General features: G+C 47.8%; 1 protein-coding gene across 4 annotated transcripts in view; it reads right to left on the bottom strand.

Annotated features, from left to right (window-relative positions):
• Positions 1–23,580, bottom strand: part of PRRC2A (proline rich coiled-coil 2A) — a 40,013-nt gene extending 16,433 nt beyond the window's left edge. For 2 of the 4 annotated variants that reach the window (XM_081852240.1, XM_081852242.1), the window contains exons 1-14: positions 23,376–23,579; positions 9,137–9,305; positions 8,631–8,808; positions 8,417–8,516; positions 6,414–6,486; positions 5,917–6,060; positions 4,922–5,058; positions 4,715–4,794; positions 3,654–3,793; positions 3,455–3,545; positions 2,935–3,163; positions 1,734–2,163; positions 704–921; positions 42–417 (exon numbers count right to left, since the gene is read on the bottom strand). In XM_081852240.1, the coding sequence (XP_081708366.1) occupies positions 42–417; positions 704–921; positions 1,734–2,163; positions 2,935–3,163; positions 3,455–3,545; positions 3,654–3,793; positions 4,715–4,794; positions 4,922–5,058; positions 5,917–6,060; positions 6,414–6,486; positions 8,417–8,516; positions 8,631–8,808; positions 9,137–9,248 (2,308 nt within the window). In that variant the 5' untranslated portion in view covers positions 9,249–9,305; positions 23,376–23,579. Of the gene's footprint in view, positions 1–41; positions 418–703; positions 922–1,733; positions 2,164–2,934; positions 3,164–3,454; positions 3,546–3,653; positions 3,794–4,714; positions 4,795–4,921; positions 5,059–5,916; positions 6,061–6,413; positions 6,487–8,416; positions 8,517–8,630; positions 8,809–9,136; positions 9,306–21,883; positions 22,004–23,375 lie in introns of those variants that run through there. The other 2 variants (XM_081852243.1, XM_081852241.1) reach the window with 2 other exon arrangements.
• Between the last annotated feature and the right edge of the window lie 520 nt (positions 23,581–24,100).

Below are 24,100 nucleotides of genomic sequence, written 5' to 3'. Positions count from 1 at the left end.
CTTGGGCGAGCCTGGACTTCCTTTTCTTCAGCTCTACTTACCGGAAGGATGGACCCCAGGGGGGTAGAAGTCTATGGGGGGCCGCCCTTGCATCACACGTGGGTCCATGTAAGGCGGAATCATCATCCAGCGAGGATCAAAGTTCATCTGCGGCATGGGGGGCGGCCTTCCAATGGAGCCGGGGTACATGCCTTTGGGCGGGGCCTGCTGCGCTGGGGGCGGGGCTGGGGGTTGCTGCTGCCCTGCCGGCCCAGGCTGAGCATGGACGCTGCCTGAGGGGCCCATGGCAGCCAGAGGAGCCCCTGTTGCCTGCTGCTGGGAAGAGGAAGCCATCGGAGACTGGACTTGGCTGTGTTGTTGTTGTTGCTGCTGCTGCTGCTGTTGCTGCCATTGCTGCTGCTGCTTCAGTAACTGCTCCTGAAAAGGGGGTTCGGGGGCAAAGAGGAGAGAGGGCTCTTTCAGCGACCTCAACAGCACCCTAATGAGAGACCCCCACTTCCTGCGACGCGTGTGTCGCTGGATGGAGAAGTTATGAGTTGCTCAGGTAGCTGCGAGGACATCAGGGGGTGTCAGAGACTCTAGTCTAAAGACTCATCACTGCAACGGAACCTCAGCCAAGTTGCTTCCTTATCTCGGCCCCACCCCAACTGACCCTTCCCTTCTTAGGAGCAAGTGCCCAGCCCAGGCGCCTGCCTCCACCCACCTGCTGCTGCCGCTGGAATCGTGGAGGCAATGACTTCTGGTACTTGGAATAGCTGAGGGTCTGAGCCGGAGGCGGCTGGCGTGCCTGAAGGACCGTCTCGGCTTTGGGCTCCACCTTGGCTGGGGCAGGAGCGGTCGGGAGAACAGGACCAGGCAAGGTGGGTGGCTCTTCCCGCACTTCGGGGACTTCCTTGGGAGGCGGAGCCACAGCGGGCTCAGCTGTAGTAGACATGCACAAGACACACACAAAAGAAAGGCAGGCTTTGTGAGGCAGCAGGCGGACTCTGGGTTTAACCTTGCCGATCTCTGGAGCCTGGGGTGGGGAGCCTGCGGCCCGCCACAGAGAAGCCGGGACTCCCAATTTCTGGCCTGGCCCATGGTCAGGGATGATGGTAGTTCAGAGTCAAGCATCACATGAGGGGGCCACAGATCCCCATAGCCCTGTATGCACCACCCACCAAATCAGAAGGGAAGACAGCATGCTCCACAGACCTTGTTACCAGGGACAGGGGATGCTGCCTGACGCCAGGTCAGGTCTTTGGGCCACCTAGCTTATCCCAGACTCACTCCCAGCTTGAGAGAGCCGCTGCCAATACAGTACTGCATTAGTAGGACCCAATGCCAAGAACTCAGGAGGAAGACGACGCCACAGCTTCCTATGTCCCTATGACTCAAATGACAGCAACATCACCTGACAGCTTGCCATGTGTGTAATGGCCGCTGCAACACACAGCACTGGGCTCCTTTGGGGCGGGAGGGCAACGTAGATATTCAATAAATAAATAAAATGGGAGATTTGTACCATCAGCCAAGAATCATTTGGCCATGAGAAACACAATGTGGAATGTCTGCAGGCGGATCAGGCCAAGTTGCCTTCCTGTTTTCCTTTTATTGCATGCTTCGGGCTTTCCCCCCTCTCATTTCTTGTCGTTGTTTTATTGTACTTTTCAATCTGATGATTTTTCACTTTGGTTGCTAACTACCTTAGAATATATCTATATAAGAACACTGAAAATAAAAGCCAAGTTTACCAGAACCGGAGGAGTCCAAGCTGCTCCTGCCGCTGCTGCTCGCGACAGCACTGTGAGGTTTGCTGGCCAGCACGGGCTCCTCTTTCTCCCTCTTCTCCTCGGGGGCGACTGGGGCAGCTGGCGGGTTGGGGGGCACAGGGGTGGGAGCTGGCGGGGGAGGGGGAGGAGGAGCGGCCACAATGACGGGAGGCGGCGGCTCCTTGGGAGGCTCGGGCTTCAAGCGCTTGTCGGGAGCTCCAAACTTCTCATCCAGGCGCTTGAGCTTCTCGGCGCAAGCCGCCCGCCGCTCCTCTTGCATGCGCCGCTCCTCCTCTTCCCGCCGGCGTCTGGCCCGCTCCACCGCGGCAGAGATCTCCGAGGAGGACTGCTTCCGCCGCTGGCGCCAAGCTTCGTCCTCGTCTTCTGGGGGGAGCGGCCGCAGTGAGCGGTCCTGGGTGGCAAAGAGAGAGAGAAGCCCTCGCTCAAAGCTGTTCCGCTGGAAGGAAACCTGAGCTGGAAGCTCAACTCCCAGAGACCCTCGAGGAGAGCAGAGTTTGTCCCTGCTCACACCCGTGCTCCCTCACTAAGAAGCCCAAAGGCTTAAATCCAAGTATTGAAACATCTGCATGGAAGCTGCTCTGTTCCCTCATGGCTTCACCCCTTCAATAACTCAGCATGGAAGTTCTAGTTAAAGCTGAGATAGAGTGGGCTAATGCCAAGTGCCACCCAAATGCCTATTTTATTTTAGCCGAAAAGCAGTGCATAAATCAAAATAACGATGCCAATGTGCGTTGTTCCGGCTAAGGAAGTTTTCTATTTTTACAACAAGAGAGTAAGAGTTTGGATTTGATATCCTGCTTTATCACTACCTGAAGGAGTCTCAAAGCGGCTCCTTTCCTTTTCTCCCCCACAACAAACACTCTGTGAGGTGAGTGGGGCTGAGAGACTTCAGAGAAGTGTGACTGGCCCAAGGTCACCCAGCAGCTGCATGTGGAGGAGCGGAGACGCGAACCCAGTTCACCAGATTACGAGTCCACCGCTCTTAACCACTACACCACACTGACATTCGTTTCACTGGTTTAGATGGAAACCCAATGCAATCTAATGTACGCCCCTTGAATGAGGAGACCTGGGCCTGGGTTCTCCACACTTTGGCCCGCCTGAATAGGAGCTGCCAACCGCAGGCGCTCTCAAGCAGGATTTGCAGCCTGCATAGACTCACCGGGAAGTCATTGGGTTGCCCCCAGTTGCCCCGGTTGGGGGGTGGTGGCGGTGGAGGCGGCGGTGCCCGGACTGCAGCAGCAGGTGGCGGCGGTTCTTTGCCACCTTCTGGGGGACGTGCATTTTCGGCCCAGGCTGCTTTGACGAGGGGTTGATCCTCTTTTGGAGTTCCAGCCTTCTTGGTGTCTGTGCCCGACGACTGGCTTTCCGGGCCGGAAGCCTCATCATTGCTTGGGGACAGAGGTGAAGAGAGAGGTGTCAAATGGGGCCGTTTAGATCCTGCACCCTCTGCTCGGAGCTGGCGGGGGGGCAGGGAGCAAGGAGAGAGCATGCGCAGATATTCTTGTGATGTAGCTGCAGCCAGGCAAGAATGACTTTTCTGTAAGATGATCCCATGTGGCTCAGGGCTGCAGCTCAGCAGCAGGCACCGGGCTGGGGGGTGGGGGTGTCACCCGTCTCACAAAACCAACATGCTTTGTGGGACAGACTTGGTTATTGGCCATACCACTGCCTAATCTTACCGGTTCTCAGTGGTTTCTTCATCAGACTCTTTCCCGTCCTCTTCATCGCTGAATTTCAGCTTCTCCGTGTAGTCCACTTCTTCATGGGCTCCTGTGGGAGACAAATAGGATGTCTTTCGTTTGACAGATCCAATAAGAAGAAACGCTTTCAAGAGTCCCGGCTCCTGTGGGTAGCTCTGAGGTTAGGCTCTTCCGTTACCTGCCCAGCCTTCATCGTTCTCCTGGTCCAGCTCATCAAATTCTTTCAGGTCATCCTGCTTGAGGACGGGGGGCCGGCTCACAGGCTCTGACACGCGCGCTGCAGGCTGCGAAGGGCGGGGTCCTGGAAGCCGCTGGAACCTGGAGATGACAGGACGACGGAGATCAACAGAAACGTCACACCTCTGACTTTCCGTGCTGCTGATCTAAATAATAATGTTGCTCTAACCCCAGCAGAGCAGTGCAGTGCAGCACTCCAGGCGCTGCAAGACCAAAACTCCCACCATTCCTCAACACCAGCCATGCCAGGAAATGCTGGAGAGCTACAGATTCCCTGCCCCTGCACTAAGGGGGCCAAAGGATCAAACACTACGAAGAAGTATCTGCCTTCCCTTGTGTAACAGCCAGTCTTTTCCTACATGGAGTCAGAGGGCAGGCATGAAGATTAGGGTTTTGTGGTGCACCGGCCTCTAGGCCATATTTGTATCCCACACTGCAGAGAAATCAGGAGACAGTCTTGCATTCTACTGATTCAGTGTCTGCTTCTGATGATGCAACAGGAAGCCTAGAGAGAAAGTCTCCTCTATAGAGAAGGGAAAGTTGCCCCTCTATATCCTCCACTATTTCACAGATGCCACTTCCGGCTCCCTCCAGTTTCTGACAGATCCGCTCGGCCCAAAGAGACTCCAACCACACACTTTCCCTTTGTTGTCCACCTGTTCAATTACAAGCTTAGTTTGGCTCCTGAACGCTGCAAATCTGGAAGTGAGTGTTCCGGTCTGTGAACTATTTTTGGAAGCTGAACATCTGATGGGGCTTCCGAATGTTTTGGAAGTCGAACGGACTTCCGGAACGGATTCTGTTTGACTTTCAAGTTACGACTGTACATGGAACCCAAAACATCTGGCTCCAGTTACGCAGAGTTGACCGCAATCTCCTGGACTTCCCCTCACTTGCTGCTGTTCCTGGTCCTCTATATGCTTTCCCCTTCTGCCACAAAGCTCACTTGCCATTATCACATTTTTTAAAAATTAAAAACAACAACAACACCCAACCCCTTACCTCTGCGCCTCTGGTGTGGGGTAGCGGTAAGGTCCCTGCGGCCCATATGGAGGCGGGAACGGGAGGTACGGGGGATACATCTGAGATGGGGTAGGGGAGAAATTGGTTACTGGAGGGTTTTTCCTCTCTCTCCAGTTTCCCCTGCCCTCAAACAAGGAAGCAGGTGGCCAAAGTCACTTGGCACCTCCTCTTCTGCAATATACTTACAAATGGCGGCATCATCCCCCGGTAGGGAGGGAACTGAGGCGGGATGTTGGGCTGCAGGCCAACCCCAGCCCGTCCGTCCTCGGGCACCAGCTCCCCGTCAGTGCCCCGCCCACCTCCGTCCCGCCAACTGGTAGCGTCTGCAAGAGATTGGGCGGAAGAGAAGTTAGGAACGTAAGATGTGTCTTACTGGATCAGGCCAGTGGCCAACATCCTGCTCTTACAAGAGCCAACCAGATAATATAACGCCCATGGAAACCCTGAAAGCAGAATCTGGGTGTGACACCCCACCCCCAAGCAACTGGCATTCAGAGGCAGACTGCCTCCAACAGAGGAGTCTACCTCCATGTGGCCATCATGGCTAGTAGCCTTGACTTGTATCCCATTTTTAACTATGTGATATGTGAAGAGGGGCTTTGTTTTGTCTGTCCTCCCCCCCACGGGACTGCCTCTCCTGGTATGCCCCGTGGAGGTCCTTAAGGTCCACAAATGATGACATTGTGGAGGCCCCAGTTCGCAAGGTGGTTAGATTGGTCTCAGCTAGGCCAGGGCCTTTTCAGTACTGGCCGCAACTTGGTGGAACGCTCTGTCACAAGAGACTAGGGCCCTGCAGGACTTGGCACCTCTCCGAAGAGCCTGCAAGACAGAACTGTTCCGTCTGGCCTTTGGTTTGGACTCAGTCTGACCCTTATGTTTCCCCCCTCCTTTATGATTTTGATGAGGCTGCATTTTAAATTACATTTTAACCTGTATTTTAAAATGGGAATTTTTTCCCCTATTATGTTTTTACTGTAATTTTACTGTGGTTAGCCACTCTGAGCCCGGCTTTGGCCGGGGAGGGCGGGGTATAAATAAATATTGTTAATTATTAGCTTCATTAGATGTCCCCATGTGAAGGAGAAAATCTTCTGGCAATGGTTGATAATGGCAATGCTCCCCCCCCCCCCCAGCTCGCTCTGGGGCCCAGAAGCAACAGACACTTGAGCAAAACCACTCACTCTGGGGGCGGAGGTTTGGTCCGGGCCCATACGACGCATCGGTAGTGTCCTTTTCTTTGCCAGCTTTGTCCTGGTCGCCAGCCGCCTGCAGGGTCGGAAATTCCTCGCGAGAGAATCGCGACAGTAGGCTTGATCCCTTTCCACCTTCACAACAGAGAAAGAAAGCCCAGATGGGGCCTTTATAAGGGTCTCTAACACATCTGGGCCATGGCAGCACACCAGAGTGTTGAGCACCAGGGGGTGGGCCTTTTTCTTGGTGGCCCCATATCTCTGGAATACCCTTCTCCAGGGAAAAACACGTGTGGCTTTCTCTGCTGGTCTTTCCAAGAAGTTTGATATTGCAATGTTTTAGGAGGGGCAGCGAAAAATATATATATGCTGTTATAATTATTTTAATAATAAAATAAATGGTGGTGGGAGCTGAAACATACTGATTCTCATCTTTCCAAAAGTCTGAGGTCCTAGCTTCACACAAAATTAGTTGGAAGACAGCTTACCATCTCCTTGCGCTCCATGGGTAACGCTGGCCTGCGCCCAGGACTTTGCCCCGCTTGCTACTGTAGGGGGATTCTGGAACAAGAGGAGGAGTGGGAAGTCAAAACCAACTGACCTTCTTGCCAGCTTCCTTTTGTCAAGCGATCTCCATAACTGACACAATCTAAGGGTTCACGTTGATTCATTAAGAAAAAGCCCACAAATCTCACGGTTAAATCAATGCAGGTAAAGGTAAAGGTACCCCTGACCATTTAGGTCCAGTCGTGGCCGACTCTGGGGTTGCGGAGTTCATCTCGCTTTACTGGCCGAGGGAGCCGGCGTACAGCTTCCGGGTCATGTGGCCAGCATGACGAAACCGCTTCTGGCGAACCAGAGCAGTGCCCGGAAACGCCGTTTACCTTCCCACCGGAGCAGTACCTATTTATCTACTTGCACTTTGACGTGCTTTCGAACTGCTAGGTGGGCAGGAGCAGGGACCAAGCAACGGGAGCTCACCCCGTCACGGGGATTTGAACCGCCGACCTTCTGATCGGCAAGCCCTAGGCTCTGTGGTTTAACCCACAGCGCCACCCGCGTTCCACAAATCAACCCAAGCATGGCTGAAATGCCTTTAGAATAGGGGCAGCCAACACAGTGCCCTCCACAATGTCTATCATCCTGAACTATTTACAGTGATGGTTAGGGCTGTCGAGAGCTGGAGCCAAGCAGCATCTGGGGGCACATTGACCTCTCCTGTTCTAGTAAGTAGCAAGGTTGGCTAGGGAATTATGGGGCAGCCCTGCCCCTTGCTGTGCAGTTGTTAACATGGGTTTTGTTTTGATATAGCACTAGACTATGGTTTAAAGCAGGGCTGGGGAGGCCTCTGGGCTTGATCAGTCCTGTCTGCTCTGACTCCTCAACTGAAGTCTGGTTTCATCTGGCCTGCAGTGATGCAGCCACACTACAAGGAGAGAACAGTCTGGCAGGCACGCTGAAGCCCTGAGGCCAAGCCATGTCTCAGCTGCCACACTCAGTGGCTGGGCCTCTAAGCTGACTTGCAAATGTGCCTGATCTCACTCTCCCCAAGAGAAAGGAGGACAAAGCAGACAGCAACCAGGGAAAGAAGCCAAGTTTCCCAACCCCTGGATTAATGAGCAGGCCTTGGACTCATGAGCAACCTTCTCCTCTTCTATTGTGCCCACAACTGAGGCTAGAAGCTTTTGTTATACACAGTTACCCGCTATGCCCAAACCCAGACAAACGGTGATTAGTCTTAGCAATGTTTTAGGGAAACAAGGCAACTTCAAACAGTCTCATGATTCTAGCTTGTTTTCATAAGGCACGGGTAATGTTAGATCTGCACTCAAAACTCTGACTAACGCTTCGTCTCACTAAGCTTGAACACTCAACTGCAGGCTTCCAGAATCTCATGACAGACAGCCGTGCTGGAGGAGGAGAAGGAAGCACGTGATCCAGAGGCTTGGGCATGTAATGCTAAGCCATAGTTTAACACAATGTCCCAAACAGTCACAGAGTGGGCGACAAAAAAGCCCAACTTTCTGCAAAAGCTTTGATGCCAGGAAAACAACAAAAACAACAACAACAACAACAACAACAACAACAACAACAACAACAAAAACTATGCAAAATCTGGACCATCAGTTAGGAACTATAGCACATCCATGCCAGAAACTGCAATCTGGAAGCAGGAGAAAGGCTGTTTCTAAGAGGAAAGATGGGAGGTGCTTCTTAGCCAGTCCTGAAAGAGTCCTTCTTCTGATAAGCTCCTGCGCCTCCTGGTAGGACTGCACCCATGCATGGACTGAATGGCGATTAAATAGGGAGAGAACTGGTGCTTTTGCTGAGGCCAGACAGAGGGGAGAAGGGACTGGAGCTAGGAAACCGTGGCTCTTTGCAGAAAAAGCGTTATGATCTGTTAGGCTGGAAGCTGATCCACACGACTGTCCAGAAGAGGGGAGCTTCTGATTGGGAGCCTGAAGCACCCCAGTTCTTGCCCTGGATTTACCTCGGGGGCTGTTGGGGGTCGTTTCGGTGGGTTTGAGGCAGACGTCTGTGAAGCCGGCGGCGACTGCGATTCCGGCGGCTGAGCTGTCGAGGCATCGGTACTGGAGACAGGAGGAACGGAGACGCCCGTTGAAGGAAAGGTTGGTGGAGAATGTGCCTCCCTCCTCCCCACCACCCGGAAAAGCAGCGTCTGGGCCCCTCTGGCTCCCTCTTACCTCTTTGGGTCTGGCTGTTCCTGCTTGCTTGCCCATCCTGTCCCGTCTTTCGGCACTAGTGAGACGTTGGGGTCATTGCCTTTGTTCTCCGCTTTTAAGCTTGGCAGGTTTGCAGGGGGTGGCATGCGCCGGGCAATGGCAACTTTACCGAGACTCTGCAAGCCATGGCGGGGAGTAACTGTAGGGGGAGGAGGAGGCGGGGTCAGGCACAGTCCTTGGGACCCTCTCGAAAGCTCCGCCCTCTCCCACCTCCCCCAGCAAAGCTTCCCTTGCCGAGCCCACCCCTCCCATGAACTGCTGCAACTACCGAGAGCTTTCTTGCCAAGTCCCAAATTGGTAGTTTCGGACGAACTCAAGGAGGGAGCAGCTGCTCAGGGCGCTGCGAGTGCCATCAAGGGGGCATCAGAGACTAAGCACGTTCATCATAGCAACTGCCTCCTCCTTTGAGAATAGCACTCAGAAGAAAATACTTGCCCTCCCCCCCCCCAACACAGAGGTCATTTTACCTGTGGGTTTCTGTGTTTCTAAGGATTTGCCCTTGTATGTATCAAACAAGTTGAGTGACGAATACTTTTTTCCATCCTTCCCCTTTGCTGTTTGCCCCAAACGATCTGACATTGCGCTGTAAGGTCATTGAGTACGATGGTTCCTCCTGGCTCCCTGCGAAACGTGCCACTGTTGGGAAGAGGTTTGGGGAGAGTAAGAGGACGAAAGCGCAATAGTCCCAACTCCATCCTTCCCCATCGATCGACAGCCACTTCTTTTAATAGCCAAGGGACAACAAGCTCTTTCCTGTACAGACCCTATGCATTATCCGGAGCAAGCGTGGGGAGAGGCGCTTCTATTTCAGAGCAGCCCATTCAAGTGGAGTAGAGGCATCTCCTATGGTCACGAAGAGGAGCACCCAGGCTGGACTGAGAAGTGCAACTGGGCGGGGTGACTACCCCATGACCCCCCCAATCTCTTTTGCACTGTATCTTTTAGACTGCTAGCCTAAAGACACAGACAGATTTACTAGTGATCATTGTGAGCCACCTGGGAACCTTTTCCAGGTGAAAAGGAGAGTGGAAGTACTTTAAATAAATACTTCCCTGGGTCAAACATTCCATCAAGCCAGGAATGCCTTCAAGAAGGCAACATCCCACACTTTCAACTGCAACACCTGGCAGCAAACACAGGATGGGGCTCCATGCTCCCCAGTTTTACAGGAGCTCAGGTAACCCCACCCCATTTAATTATTTTCAGGTATTTCAAAACTGCCTTTCAAGTCTAGTCTCCCGAGGACAACATGCAACAAACAATATACTACCCCATTAAAAAGGGTTTTTTTTAAAAAGCCACAGGCCTGTCATCCACATATCATGTTAAAGCAACCAGTTCAAAATACTCAGCTACAGAAAAATGTAATTTAAAACATAACTAAGCCCAGCAAACCTATGATAAGGACAAGGAAAAACCAGCAGCAGCATATACAATACCACCTTTGAGTTAAAAACCAGAGAAGAGATACATTTTCAGACGTCTGTCTCTTGGGAGGGAATTCTTACAAGGTAGGAGCCACCACTGAGAAGGCCCTCCTCTCTCTAGCACCTGCTAGCCTAAGTCACCTGGGAGGCTGGCCAATGAGCAGGACCTTCAAAGCTTATTGAAGAAGAGCTTACTCCCTCATCAAAACCACAATCACATTTACAAGCTAAAGGAACTGTTGCTATGGACTTTGTTTAAATTCACTGAGCTATCCCCTTGGGTTCCAATTAAAAAGCCAAGTACTATTCAACCACTTGAATACCGACGACACATATTTGCATAACATTGCTGGCGACAAACTAATCACAGTTGTTAAATCTGTGTTTCATAACTGCTAACTAATTTCTAATTTTTTTTTGCAATTGACCTAAGTCTCTTTCCATCTCAGTTCACCTGGACAAATATATCTGAACAGCCAACCCCATCCATAAATAGGATTAGCAACATCTGCCAGGGATTTTTTAGGATTAAATGAGTCCCTTTCCACCCAACACATACACACCCATGATTATTTAACAGGACTCTCACTTTTCCCCTTGAAGCTCCTACACAGCTAAGCAGAGGAACTAGAGAGACAGAGCTGCATGTTACAGTGTTGTTAGGAGTGTCACACACCTTCCGAAAGGTTCAACATCACAAGGCAGGTTCCAGGCATGGAATTTATGTAGCTTATGACTCTAAACAGGGGTCAGGAGAGAGAACAGTGATTTCATCCTATCACACCTTAACCTACATAGAATACTTGTAATACTTGCCTCAGAAGTGAAATATTTTCCCTATGCTGTCTCATTGAACTTATGTTCAGCTTGTGGGCTTCCTAAACACACCTGGTTGGTCACTGAGGCAAAAAGGATGCTGGACTAGGGCTCTTCCTATGTTACTCAATAGAGAAACAGGCTTTGATTCACTGCTTTTGTTAAGAGGGCCATGTACTGAGTTTAAAAATCCCAAAAGCCTAAAGTTTAACAAAGTGCCGTTTTCAGGGTTCTTTTGTGTCCCCCAGCAGCAAACTTGAATCTTTTTAAAAATAATAATACACAGTGCTGTACTTTAAAAACTTATTTTCCCACATCCCCCAAATGGTAACAAATCATTTTAAGCAATACAACATCAGAACATGCCCTTAGTTCGCTCTTCGGAGTGAAGTTGAGAGGAACCGACAAATGAACTGAATGCAAGATCTTGGTGACGGGCGCAAGGTTGGGGGCAAGCAAGGACAGGAGCTTGCCTGGGACACTGAAAGGCTTCCACTTTCACCGGGAAGAAGGCAGCAATAAAAGCAGTCCTACAACAACTCTTATGGTGGAACACACACTTTGCAAGGACAATGGGAAAAGGGCAAGGAAGACGTTGGGAGTAAGGAAGCTGCCTGATTTAGTGTCCAACTGTTAATCCAGATGGCCTGGTACACATACTGTGACCTGCAACAACCTTCCCAGCCTGCTACCTAAGCTGAATTCAGTCTTAAGAAGGAATCACAGAATGGAGAGTTCGACCGACCGCCTGCAATGCAGGAATCTCAACTAGATTATACATGGCAGATCACAGCTAACGAATCTCAGACACTCAGCCATCCAACGAAGGACAGTCTACCACCTTCTGAGGGAGTCTGTTCCACTGACAAGCAGTTTTTACTGTCAGAAAGTTCTTTCTGATGTGTAGCTGGAGTCTCCTTGAAGCCGTTGTTGGGATCCTACCCTCCAGAGCAGAATAAAACAAGCCTGTACCATCCTCCATATGATAGCCCTTTAGATATTTGAAGATGGCTATCATTTCTCCTCTCAGTCTCCTCTCTTCCAGGCTAAACATACCCAACTCCCTCAATCGTTCCTCACAAGGCTCGGTTTCCAGACCCTTGATCATCTTGGTTGCCCTCCTCTGCACACGTTCCAGCTTGTCAACATCCTTCTTAAAGTATGGTACCCAGAACTGAACACAGTACTCCAGGTGTGGTCTGACCAAGGCAGAATAGAGCAGAAGCTGCCTTCTACAGTGGGCTTATCCACACTTACCTTTCCCCCCTGTTCTTTCCAGGCACAGGTCTGTGCTTAAAAATTCTGTGTCTGAGCGCTGGGAATTTTTTTTGGAGGGAGCATTCCACGCAAAAACCACTCTTTAGTGCTCAATCAGAGCAAACATCAATTTGGGTTTTCCACGGATTGCAGTTTGCTCCGATTGAGCTTTAAAGAGCAGGTTTTCGAGGGGGAAAGCTCTGGCAGCAAAGTGCTCAGACCTAGAGCTCTAAATGCAGACCGTACCTGAAATTTAAGTGTGGCTAAGCCCAGAGTCAAGCCATTATAGTTTCTCCAGCCCTTCATTGTCTCCTCTGCCTAACAGCAGACAGGTCTATCACAGCCTGCTCTCTGAGATGATTTAACAGGAGATGCCAGGCCTGAGCAGGGGACCTTTGGCATGACAGGGAGGGCTGGGGAGACTGAGGGGAAGGAGAATTTGGGATGATACAGAAGCAAGGGCAAGTGGGAGAGGAAGCTGGTGCGAACACAGGGGTGGCGTGTGCATCCTTTCAGTTCTCAGTCTACAACAAACCAACAAGGTTTGAGATGAGTTGTTCCATTAAGCTGCAGCTCCATCTCCTTTGAAGGGCATCTGAAACAAACCACAGGAAGCCATGTTCTTTCAGCCTCTAATGTTTAAATCAGATTTCATAGTTTGCAAGGCCAGAACGTCTACCCTGATAACAGAACAAATAGAGATGACCAAGCTCTTCAAGAAGTCCTTGATGGGAAAGATCCCCACATCCTTCATAAGCTGCACAATGACACCATTAGGAAACTATGTCTAAATTTAAATGATTGACTGTGGGGAGGGGGTAAGCAACTTCTAACCCACAAAGCCATTATTCTTCAGTTACTGGAGCAAACCCTGCATTTACAACGGAGTGTGGTCTGGCAGCCTTTTGGAACTGCATGTATTTTTGGCCCACCGCCCTTCCTTTTGCATGACATGCCATCATATGAGCGATGTCGTAGTTGCACAAAGTGGGCGGGTAATATTCACGACAGATCTGTTTCACCCTGAGCTGTTCCAACAAGTGGAAAGATTGTTGGCAACCACGTGGCACAATTTACTGTATTATGTATTGTTGCGTTTGTAGTTTTTATGCATGCGTTTTAGCCATAAGGCGCTGCCCTGATTTTGTGAAGAGAGGCGAGAGATAATTGGTCAGTCAGATTTTTAGTGATTAGAGCAAAAGGCCATAACCGGCACAGTTTAGTCAAAATATTATAAACACACCAAAGGGAGGTGCCCCCTTGACCCTGGCAGGTTTTGGTTCAGCTTACCTTAGGAATCTGTGGATTCCTGTTTCCCTCTGCAGGATCAGGTCATCATACAAGACTCTGCTCTGGAATCCTGGCCTTTGGTGGTAAGGCTGGCAAATATGAGGAGCAGGGCCATTTTTTAGCGCTCGCTCTATGGAACGTGGCCCCTAGGATGGCCATTCCAGACCCAATAAATTGTGGCTTTTAGAAAATAATTTGTGGCCTCTAGACTTTGGAATTACTGGTTGACTTCCTTGATTTTTAAAAATCTCTCTTCACTGGTTGATACTCCTGTGGCCTTTTAAAAAGTAACAACAGTGCTTTAAAACTGGGATGTGCATTCCTAGATCTGTGCCACATGCACCTGCTATTAAATGCCTTGAGGACCACTTAAGGTCAGGATGGTGTGATTTTTTTAAATTTGATTTTTCCAATCAAATTGAAAATACATAAAGCTAGCTGGCAACTACTGGCTGCTAGTTTGGGCTTTGCATAACTTTGCAACTGAACTGCCCATTAAAGGGAGAACAAACAAAACCACTCCCAGAAGAAAAAGCATAATTAATCAACATGGAAGCAGCTGCAGTCAGTGGCTGCGAGTGTAAGGTAGTCTCAGCTTCACTTTCTGCTAATCCCAAATTTGTGGAATGTTTTCTAGGGTGGCATAGGTAACAGGAATCCCATCAATGAACCCTAACCACCTCCATGGCAGAAACACATTAAACAACATTTGCATAGTCTGCAAGCAAATGCCAAATGGGCTTCTGTACATGGAAGGTTCATATTCCTCCTTCCTGATCTCTAGTTCCAAGTGGATGAAACTTTGGGGGCCAAAACAATCAAAAACCTCTCAACTTCTATATAAACAAGTTACTGGATGGCTTGGCAGTTTGGAAGCATCCACTTGCCAGGGCTCTTTTGCCTCACACAACCCCTAGTCCTTTACTCCAAATTCCCCTACAACGTCTATACAGTGGTACCTCTGGGTGCAAACGAGATCCGTTCCGGAGACGTCATTTTGAGCGTCTGTGCAAGTGGCGAAACCTGGAGATAACGCGCTCTGTTACTTCCAGGTCGCCGCAGAGCGTAACCTGAAAACACTCAACCTGAAGCACATTTAACCCGAGGTATGACTGTACTACTTGCCATATTGTGCCTGCTACTATTGTAGGAATAACTGCTTTTCACAAGAAGGCAAACATCCCGGTAAGTAAAGCATGCAAATGGAGTGGAAGTCACCAATTTTGAGAAAGAACAATGGCTAATGTTCCACCCTACTCTTACAACCCCATCACACTGTAGTGTGACTGAGGAAGAGACTCTAAGGCAGTCAATGCAGATAGGAGCAGGCCAAATTCTCAGTGCCTCCCACCAAGTTCTATGTTGTTGTTTTTTAGGGGAAAGGATTTCATTGGCTGGGCCACAGAACTCTCCATCCCTCCCCTACAGCATCAGAAACTAGCCAGGCGTGGGTCCAGCTGCGGCCAAGTGGAGATCTCTGGACGCCAGGTAGGCAACTGGGGAAAGCAAAATGCTGCTTAGAGAAGGATCTGAAATAATTTCCCCCAAAGCTTGAAACTGTTTTATTCTGGATTGTTTTGTTTGATGTTGAATGTGTTATAAAACCACTTTGAGATTTGTTCTTTAAATATAAAGCGACATAGAAATGAAATTAATAAAAAAACCCATACAAAAAAGGGACTTAGACATCCCATTGTGGTGTCTGTAACCTACATGTAAGGTGCCATTTGGCAATTAGCTTGTATACCTGAGCTTCTGTTCCCCAACCTGCCAATCTTGGGTGATTTTATTTAGCTTATATCAAACACACAGAACTGCATGTTTTGAGTGTCAGGAGGCAGGCAGGAAAACAAATGCGCCATTGCAAAGGTTGGCAAAGATTTGAAATGTCGTAAGAGGAGCATTTGCATCTTGAAATGTGAAGTCATGCAAGCTATGGTTAACTCAAAATACAGTTTGTGTTGGGAATAAATTAACTTTTTTTTTTAACTCAGCATTTCAACACCACCCTTACCTTGGAATTTTGGTTTGGCTGAAGTTAAGATGGCCTTGCGGTGACTAGTTACATATTAGCAATCAAAGGGGCTCAATTCTGAAAAGTTACATTTGAAAAGAAGCAAAATTGCAATTGTCACAGAGGAAAACACATGTCCCTAATCAGAATATCACACTGCTGCCCATTTAACTCCTTAAAAACCTGGAGTCACGAAACATGCTTTACTGTATTAGAGATTTGCAAACTTCTAAATGCCCTCCCCCAAAACCAGCAAAAAACCACCCCATTTCCCCTCAAAAATTGGAAAATAAATTATTTGCTTTATGAATGATGATTTTTTTCTTGAAGACTAGGTGTTCATATATTTAGCCCCCCTCCCCCCAATTTCTAAAACTGTAACAGAAAGACTTTTATGCAAGCCCGTGTACAGTATCAGATTAGTGCAATTCCTGTACACGGAGGACAAGCAAGTCCTGAGTTTACAACTGAGATTACAACTCTCAAATGCAAGAGCAAGATGCATTTTTGCTCTTGGAGGCCACACCCTTTGTCACAAGAAAAGGGAGGATTCTTCAATGCTCTCTCTGCCTGTGGCCTCCCTCTTGTCGGTGAATCTTCTTGACTAGGCTCCAAAGAACTAGGAATGGGAGGAAGTACAGGGAAATATAACTTTGCTGGCATCCAATTCACGCTGCTGTTGGATCCATGATCCAAAGGCAGAAATGTTAAGCGAGGAAAGCATTGCTCCTGCACTTGCCTCGATTACAGAACAAGCAGCATACTTAGGACTCAGTGTTGGAAAGGTATTTTCAAACACTGCAGGTATTTGACCAAGGAATGCTATCTGGGATTCCGCCAAGCATACCTCTCCTGCAACATGGTGGCAAGGTCTTTACACATCCCATGATTCACCCAACTTCTGCAGAATGTGAAAGAAACTGGTCTATTTTTGGAAGTACTCACACCAAATCAAGAAACAAACTGACATGCGAAAGGGGAGAAGTTTGTTTCATTCTGGGCAAACCTTCCCTTTCTAGAGCTGCAAGAGAAATATGGCAACAAATATGAAACAACAGAAACCGATAGAGCTAGCTTAGAAAAAGAGAATGATTAAATTTCATGTAGCGTTCATCTGAGTTTTGTTTCCCCTTCCTCCTTTTCTTAGCTACTATTATTTCTGCTTGACACTGTGGAAGACTAGAGAAGGCATAATTTTCAGATTAATTATCTGTTTTACTGTAATGTTGGTTGCTGTGTGTGTGTGTGTGTGTGTGTGTGTGTGTGTGAGATGCCTTCTCTTCCAAAACTGGCAAAACCAAAGAGATGCTGGACTTCTTACTGAACTGCAGCTTACAGCTCCATTTATAACTAAAATTTAAAATAAAAAGGAATTTGTAATTACAATGGTACCTTGGTTCTCGAATGGCTTGGCTCCCGAACAAATCGGCTTTTGAACGCTGCAAACCAGGAAGTAGGTGTTCCTGTTTGTGAATGTTTTTTGGAAGCCGAACATCTGACGTGGCTTCCGATTTGAGTGCAGGAAGCCCCCTTCAGCCAATCGAAAGCCGTGCCTTGGTATTTGAACGGTTCCGGGAGTTGAACAGACTCCCGGAACAGATTACGTTTGGCAACCAGGGTATCCCTGTATTGTCAGAATGAACTACTTTTAATATACCACACATGATGCCAAACCAGGTTATACAAAATGCATTTTGTCTTCCACACCCAGCTGGCTTACTGTGTGGTCTCGTTCCTGGAGAAAGACGCAACTCTCACGGAGCATGTGAGCCAGGGTGTAGGGTGCAGAGGAGAAAACCAAGCCCTATGAGGAATGGTTAAGGGAGCTGGGTATGTTTAGCTCAGAAGAAGACTGAGAGGCGATAGAACAGGGTTGTCGCATGGAAGGATGGAGCAAACTTGTTTTCTTCTGCTCCAGAGGACCCAAACCAATGGATTCAAACGACAAGAAAGGAGATTCCAACTAAACATTAGGAAGAACCTTCTGGTGGCAAGAGCTGTTTGACAGACTCCCACAGGTGGTGGTGGTGGACTCTGCTTCGCTGGAGCTTTTTAAACATAGATTGGGTGGCTTTTCCTCAGGAATTCTTTAGCTGCAATTCCTGCATTGCAGAGGGGTGGAAGAATGACCCTTAGCGTCCCTTCCAACTCCCCAGTTCTATAATTCTATGTTCCTAAAGGAATAAAGTTCTTTCAATATGTATAGGGTACATAATAAAAAAGCATTACACTTTTTCATTTTGTCCAAAAAAAATCCCAGTCCCTTCACCCAAAAATAGTTTCTACATCTACAGAAATTTTACAACTCTAAACACATCAGTGGCTATTTGCAACTAAGATCTGTCCCAATCTAGTACTAGGCTCGAGACTAGAAATACTGAAGGAGTACAGCGGTACTTCTGGTTACGAACTTAATTCGTTCCGGAGGTCCGTTCTTAACCTGAAACTGTTCTTAACCTGAGGTACCACTTTAGCTAATGGGGCCTCCCGCTGCCGCCACGCAATTTCTGTTCTCATCCTGAAGCAAAGCTCTTAACCCAAGGTACTACTTCTGTAACCCAAAGTGTTTGTAACCCGAGGTACCACTGTAATCAGCTCTTTCGGTGAACCCCATTCATTTCCCTTGTTGATGAGAATGAGCTGAGTTGCGCACGTCCTCCTCCTATTACTGCACATGTGAGGGGAGAAGCTTCCAGGCCTGGTTGATGGCAAACCAACACCCAACTATGGTTTGGTGGCATGTCAAAATACAGCTTGCAAACAGAATTACACATGCGAGCATGGCCAATCAAAGGCGCTTTCAGAGTAACCATCTGGGTCTAGCTAGCTTTTCCTTCATACTGCAAACAGAGTTTGGACCAGTTCAGTGTATTACAGCTCAAGTAGACACATCAGCTGCTTTTATGGTATATGAGGAGGTTATTTGGCTTCAGAAATGGCATGTAGTCCATGAAGAACCAACTCAACCTCTTTATCATAGAACTTAGGGGACATATAATCATAGAATTGTGGAGTTGGAATGCACTGGTGCATTAACATATTAGCCACCTGCTCTATTAACAATAAGCCTTAATGCTGCTGGGTTTTAATTGTGTTTTTATCTTTTTGCCAATCACAGCAAGAAAAAGCTGATGGGCACATTACAGAATGGAAGCTGTAATAGCTTACTGAAACCACAAACTGAAGGAACTTCACAACCACGTTATCAGAGAAAGAGCTTGTTCCCATGAATTTATGGGAAAACTCATGAAGATGTATGGTAATGCTACTCCAACACACCAAGTCACCTACCCAATACAGCAGGGTAAAAATGGAAGGGTGAGTGGGTCCAACACACACTCAACTTCCTGGCCACTAGATACCAAAGCTACCATCAAAAAGTGAATTCTGCACCTAATGCCACTGACGACCAATGTTTTACCTACACACATCAAAACCACCACCCCACCCCAAATATAACCTTAAAAATTACTTTGCAGGACAGCAAACATTATCAAGTCAGTTTGCAAATGAAAATTAACACCAAGACTACTGATGGATTATATCTTTTGACTCATCATTTTTACAGAATGAGTAATATTTGCTATGATGTACACCTCTTGTTTTTTATGTGTCAATCCTAAAAATGTAACTCAGCTACAGGAAAAGGGGAGGGCGAGTCTTTGACACATTGTGTTAATAGATATACTGAGGAATACATTTAAGATTCCAGTGGCGGTTAATCCATTACCAGGCACATGTCACAGTTAAGGCCTCCTAACATCTAAATCATAATTATGCTTAATTACGAGCCCTATCTGTAAAGTGTCATCTTGAAAGAATAAAGGCTCGAAAGAGCACTGTACTATCATCAGACTACTGGGGGCACTATCAATAATGACTGCTACTCTATTGGTCACCTAGAATCATATTCATTTATAAACACTCCCGCAGAACTCACCGCACTGAGAAATCTTCCCTTCCACAATTTATTGTTTTATTTAAAGATGACAAAGTGAATCAAAGATGCTTCATAAAACAAAACAACAAAATTTGGGTGTAAAAAAAAAATTGAAAATTTTAATCAAACATCATGCAATGTTTAAAGTCAATTTATGCCAACCGATGCTGTAAAAAGATGTTCTGGCCATAATTCAATTATGTGTACACAGCCTGTCAGGCAATCAGCAATCACACTCCATCAAGTATTCAGGGAAGAGGGAGGCTCTAAAGGTAGGCCCCCCCCCCCGCAGCTTCTTCTGTCAAATAATGCTATTTGGCATTATTTTCTTATATCCAACCATAGTTGGATTAGGCCTGGGAACACTTGCACAGCATCCATATGACCCATGCAGGTGCCCATTAGATGGATCAGGGCAATTGTGTTTGCAAATGACTTACATATATAAAAAACAAAAGGTATGAATTTGTATGAGCACATTACCTTATAAAGTATCCAATACTGCACATCTATTAAGAACATTTGGACCACTTCACTTGCCTTATGCTAAAAAGCAGAGGATTCTGACCATAGATAGGATAGATTACTACTCTTCTGTTATCAGAGTTAAGTTAATCATGAATTGATGTTATTTTAGTAGGATTTTCTTTTAATGAACTGTTCTGCATTGCTTTTTGAAGAGACATTTAGTATAATACCACCGCCCTCTTTGTACTTTCACTACATAATGCATAGCTAAGATGTCCAATTCCCTCAGCACTGCACAACCAGATATAATGGCACCTGAGCAAAAACAAGCCAATAGCAGTTTTAAAAATAGCACACTCTACTAGTTGCAGCTGATTTTTTTATTTAATTAATTTATACGGTCTTTCTGGAATCTAGATTGCCAACCCCATTCTGCTAGGACTGCATCCCATCCTCCTGAGGACTGGCTGTTCTTTTATTGTAAATCCACACGTTTAAAACGAGTTTATACATCCACACATTTAATAATTCTAGACATTAAAACCTCAATTTAAGGATTTTTAAAACTGGCTGATGAGAGGAAAAAGGAAGAAACACCCTCCCCCCCATACGCACAAAAAACGCCCCCTCAAAGCCACCCAAAAACTGAATCAGCAACCATTAATTATTAATACAGTATATTCAATTTATCTGCAGAATCCCAAAGCTGCATTAGAGAGGAGTAGCTTTCTAAAGTCAAAGAAGACACTCCTAGTTTGAAACCATGTTAACGAAGAAAAAAACACTATGTGCTCAATTAGCAAACATAAATCTGAAATTTGGAGTAATTGTCATGAAAAAAAAACCCCACCCCACCCCCTAAATTCCATCACCGGAACAGGGAAGCACCAGATGAGACAGTCCTCCTTGAACAACCATTTTATAAAAAGGGTGGTTCTGAATCAAGCAGAGAAACAAATAGGCATCACTTCAGCAATCCCTCCCCCTTGCATTTAGCACCCCAAAATGAACATGGAAAAACTGGGATCTAAGCCTATGGGAGAACCGAAGGGGGGGCACTCTCACTCTTCCTCACAACCAGCACCAGCAACCCTGTAAATCTGCATGAAAGGGCTTAATATTTAGGGCACAGTCGGAGAGCAAATTTGCTTGTCTTGAAATGCGAAACCTGGCAATTAGATTTCATTTCTAACCCTTTCCTCGGAATCGCCATGCTCTCTTTTTTTGTGCACGGGTAAACCTGGCAGGGACCCAGTTAAGACACTCGTCAAAAAGCTACCTTGGCTTTGGCTACCTAATTTTTTCTTGGGGGGTGTGTGTTGTGCCTTTTGGTGGGAGGGGGGAAAGAGGACCCCCTTCTTGCTGCATAAACACACCCATTATTTTTAAAACCACCCCATTTTGAGACTTGTGGTTCTGAAATGAAAGGGAGCCATATTAGCTCACTTTTGTGTGTGTGTGTGTGTGTGTGTGTGTGTGTGTCACTATACACCCTTTACAAATCACTATCACCCCACCCTCTTGCCACAATGCTGGGAAATTTGAACTCCACTTTTAAGCTAAATTAATTCCGGCTGTTCTATTAAAAAGGGAGGGGGGGGGATGTAGACAACAAGAAGCCATCAATCTTTCCTAACCACACAAGTCATGAGGACTTCTTTTCCTTCCAATCCACTGTGTTTGAGCGTACTAGAAGAAACAAGGCTTTAGATGAACAAACCACTCTCCCTTTTCCCAAAGGCACACCCCTAGTCTCAATACTAGCTTCAAAGAGAGGTATTCATCACCCCCAAACAGATAAGATTTTCTATTTACATAACACCCAACTATTGATATTGCCACTGTAGTCCTACCATGTCTAGATTTTCACCGACACCCCCAAACCATCATAAAAGCTGCCTGCTTAACAGGTTTTGCTTTTTTAAGCGCAGCTGCAATAAAACGGGTTTTTATAACTCAGCGGTTCATCTCGCAATTAACACGGCTGTAACTTCATGACTACCTCAATATTGCCCTTATTTAGGGTATCTTCTCAATCCCACAGGGTACTAGCGTAGGCAATGAAGACGATGATTTAGCTGCCTTCTTCAAATAGTAGTGCTGCTGCCTTTAAACCATTCTCTCTTTTTTTAAAAAAAGGCCACACCTCCTGTCCCCTACTCCACCCCTCCCTTCCGACATTTGGATTTTTCCTGGGGAGAAAAATGTTTTAATACATTACAGCAAACCTGAAGGCAGAGGTTGACTTAAATTAATGATATAGCTTATATACAGCTGCAAACCGCAAGAGCATGCTCTAAACACACACACACACACACACCAGTTTCAATCAAACCACATCTCCCCTTTCCTCCCCCAAAACATTTAGATGCTTCTAATACTTTCTTATTTTAAAGAAACTCCTTTATGTATAAAAAATTGGATTTCAATCAACTTCACCTCCTCATTCCAATAGTGCCACACATCTCAAATGTCGGTACTATACTGTAGGTATGCTGGGTAGAAAAGTGGTCCCCCCCCACCCTGTGGTATTTTAGACCACAAAAAAATCAAAATAGAAGTTAATACAAAATATAGAGGGCGAAATGCAAAGGGATAAAGGAATGGAGGGATTCAGCCTCAAATTTCTGTGCTTGCTCTCTCTCTCACACACACCAAAACCAGCCCTTTATCCCCTGAAATATCCATTTAGATTTCATCATAGGTTCTAAAGGGGAAATCTTTTAGAGGCTTCAGATAAAATGTTGTGTGGGGTGTTAGGGAGGGAAAAGGGAAACCCCAGCACCCCCAATTACGGCCTCAATACCCTAGAGATGGATACTAAGCGATTATCTGGGCCTTATAATTCCCCCCCTCGCATTAAAAAAGCCCCACCTGCTCCAGAACCATCTTGGCCCTTTGTATTTCCACACCTCACTCACGGCCCTCTCCAAATTTAAGATAAATCGCACCCCCCCACCCCACAAAAAACACCAGGTGTGTCGGGTAATGGAGGGTGGGGGGCTCACAACTGAACTCCACCTGAAGCCTCAAACCCCCAAAGGCCTGTTAGCGCCCCCTCGTCAATGGCACCCCCCCAACCCGCAGGTCCCGTCGTGTGAACAGCCAAGCCCGGGTTGCGGGGGGGGGGGGGGAGTCAGGAAGAGAGAGCACTCTCTTCACTCTCCCCTTTGTAGGCAGCTCTACCCCGGGGGAGGGCAGCCATTGGGAGCCCGACTGCCCTCCAGTGGGGCAAATACCCGCCGGGAGCCACAAGGGCAGCGCTTTGGGGAGCGCACGGCTGGCCATGGGGAGCGGGGAAAGAGGCCCGAGGGGCGGATGGACGCGGATTCAGCTGCGGGGAGAGCGGCCGAGGGGGATGAAGTAAGGGACAAGATGGCGGAGGCCTGAGCGCTCTACCGGCTCGAGCCGACCTAGCCTCTTCCCTCGCACCAGCGCCGCCCTGCGAGCGCTCAAGCGGAGGGTTACCGGGGGCGAACCAGGCCGATACCCACCTCGTCTGATCGGGCTCGGTCCGCTCTATCCGGATACGAGCTTCCCGGGGGCGGAAGGGAAATCTAGGCGGAGGATGGAGGCGGATTACGCTGTCCCCCCCTCCCCCTTGCTTTGTAATTTGTCCAAGGCCCGATGTGGCAGCCTCGGCGTCTAAGCACCGACTAAACGGCCATCCGGGTCCCAGGCCCCGGCGGCGGCGGCGAAGCCACGCCCTCACACGCTGCACGGGAGGCGGGGCTAAGGGGGCAAAACCCCGAAGGAAGGGAGTTCGAAAACAGAAAAGCGGGCGGGCGGGGGTTCGAGGGAGTTCAACGGGCAGGTGGTGCAAAGGGAGTCTGGAAACTCGGCGTAATCCGTGCAATAGCGGGGCAGCTCCTGATCTGTGGAACTGGCTTCTCTTTCACTCGTTGCAAAGCAGAAAGTGGTTGTATTTATTTAAATAAGGGCGATTGGAGGTTTGAATTCCCGCAACGTGTTGCAAAAGCAAACCGACCAGAATGGCAGTGATCCTGGGATGTAATCTTAAACGGTGCCTAGGAGCTGGTTGAAAATATATATGGGTGTGCAGTTTTAAGTGCGCAAAACATTTCTTTTTTCACCAGGCGTTTGGTTCTTAATTATCTGTGGCCGCCTTGAGTGGGTGAGATGGTTTTTTTTAGTGTTTTTTTAGGATTACATTTCATATTTCTCCTTACCACATTGTTTTTCTTTTATGCTATCTAGG

This window comes from Podarcis erhardii, assembly GCF_964252035.2.
Source record: "Podarcis erhardii genome assembly, chromosome: 2".
Taxonomy (NCBI): domain Eukaryota; kingdom Metazoa; phylum Chordata; class Lepidosauria; order Squamata; family Lacertidae; genus Podarcis; species Podarcis erhardii.
The sequence above is the reverse complement of the archived record's forward strand: the minus strand, read 5'-3'. Positions and strand labels throughout refer to the sequence as shown.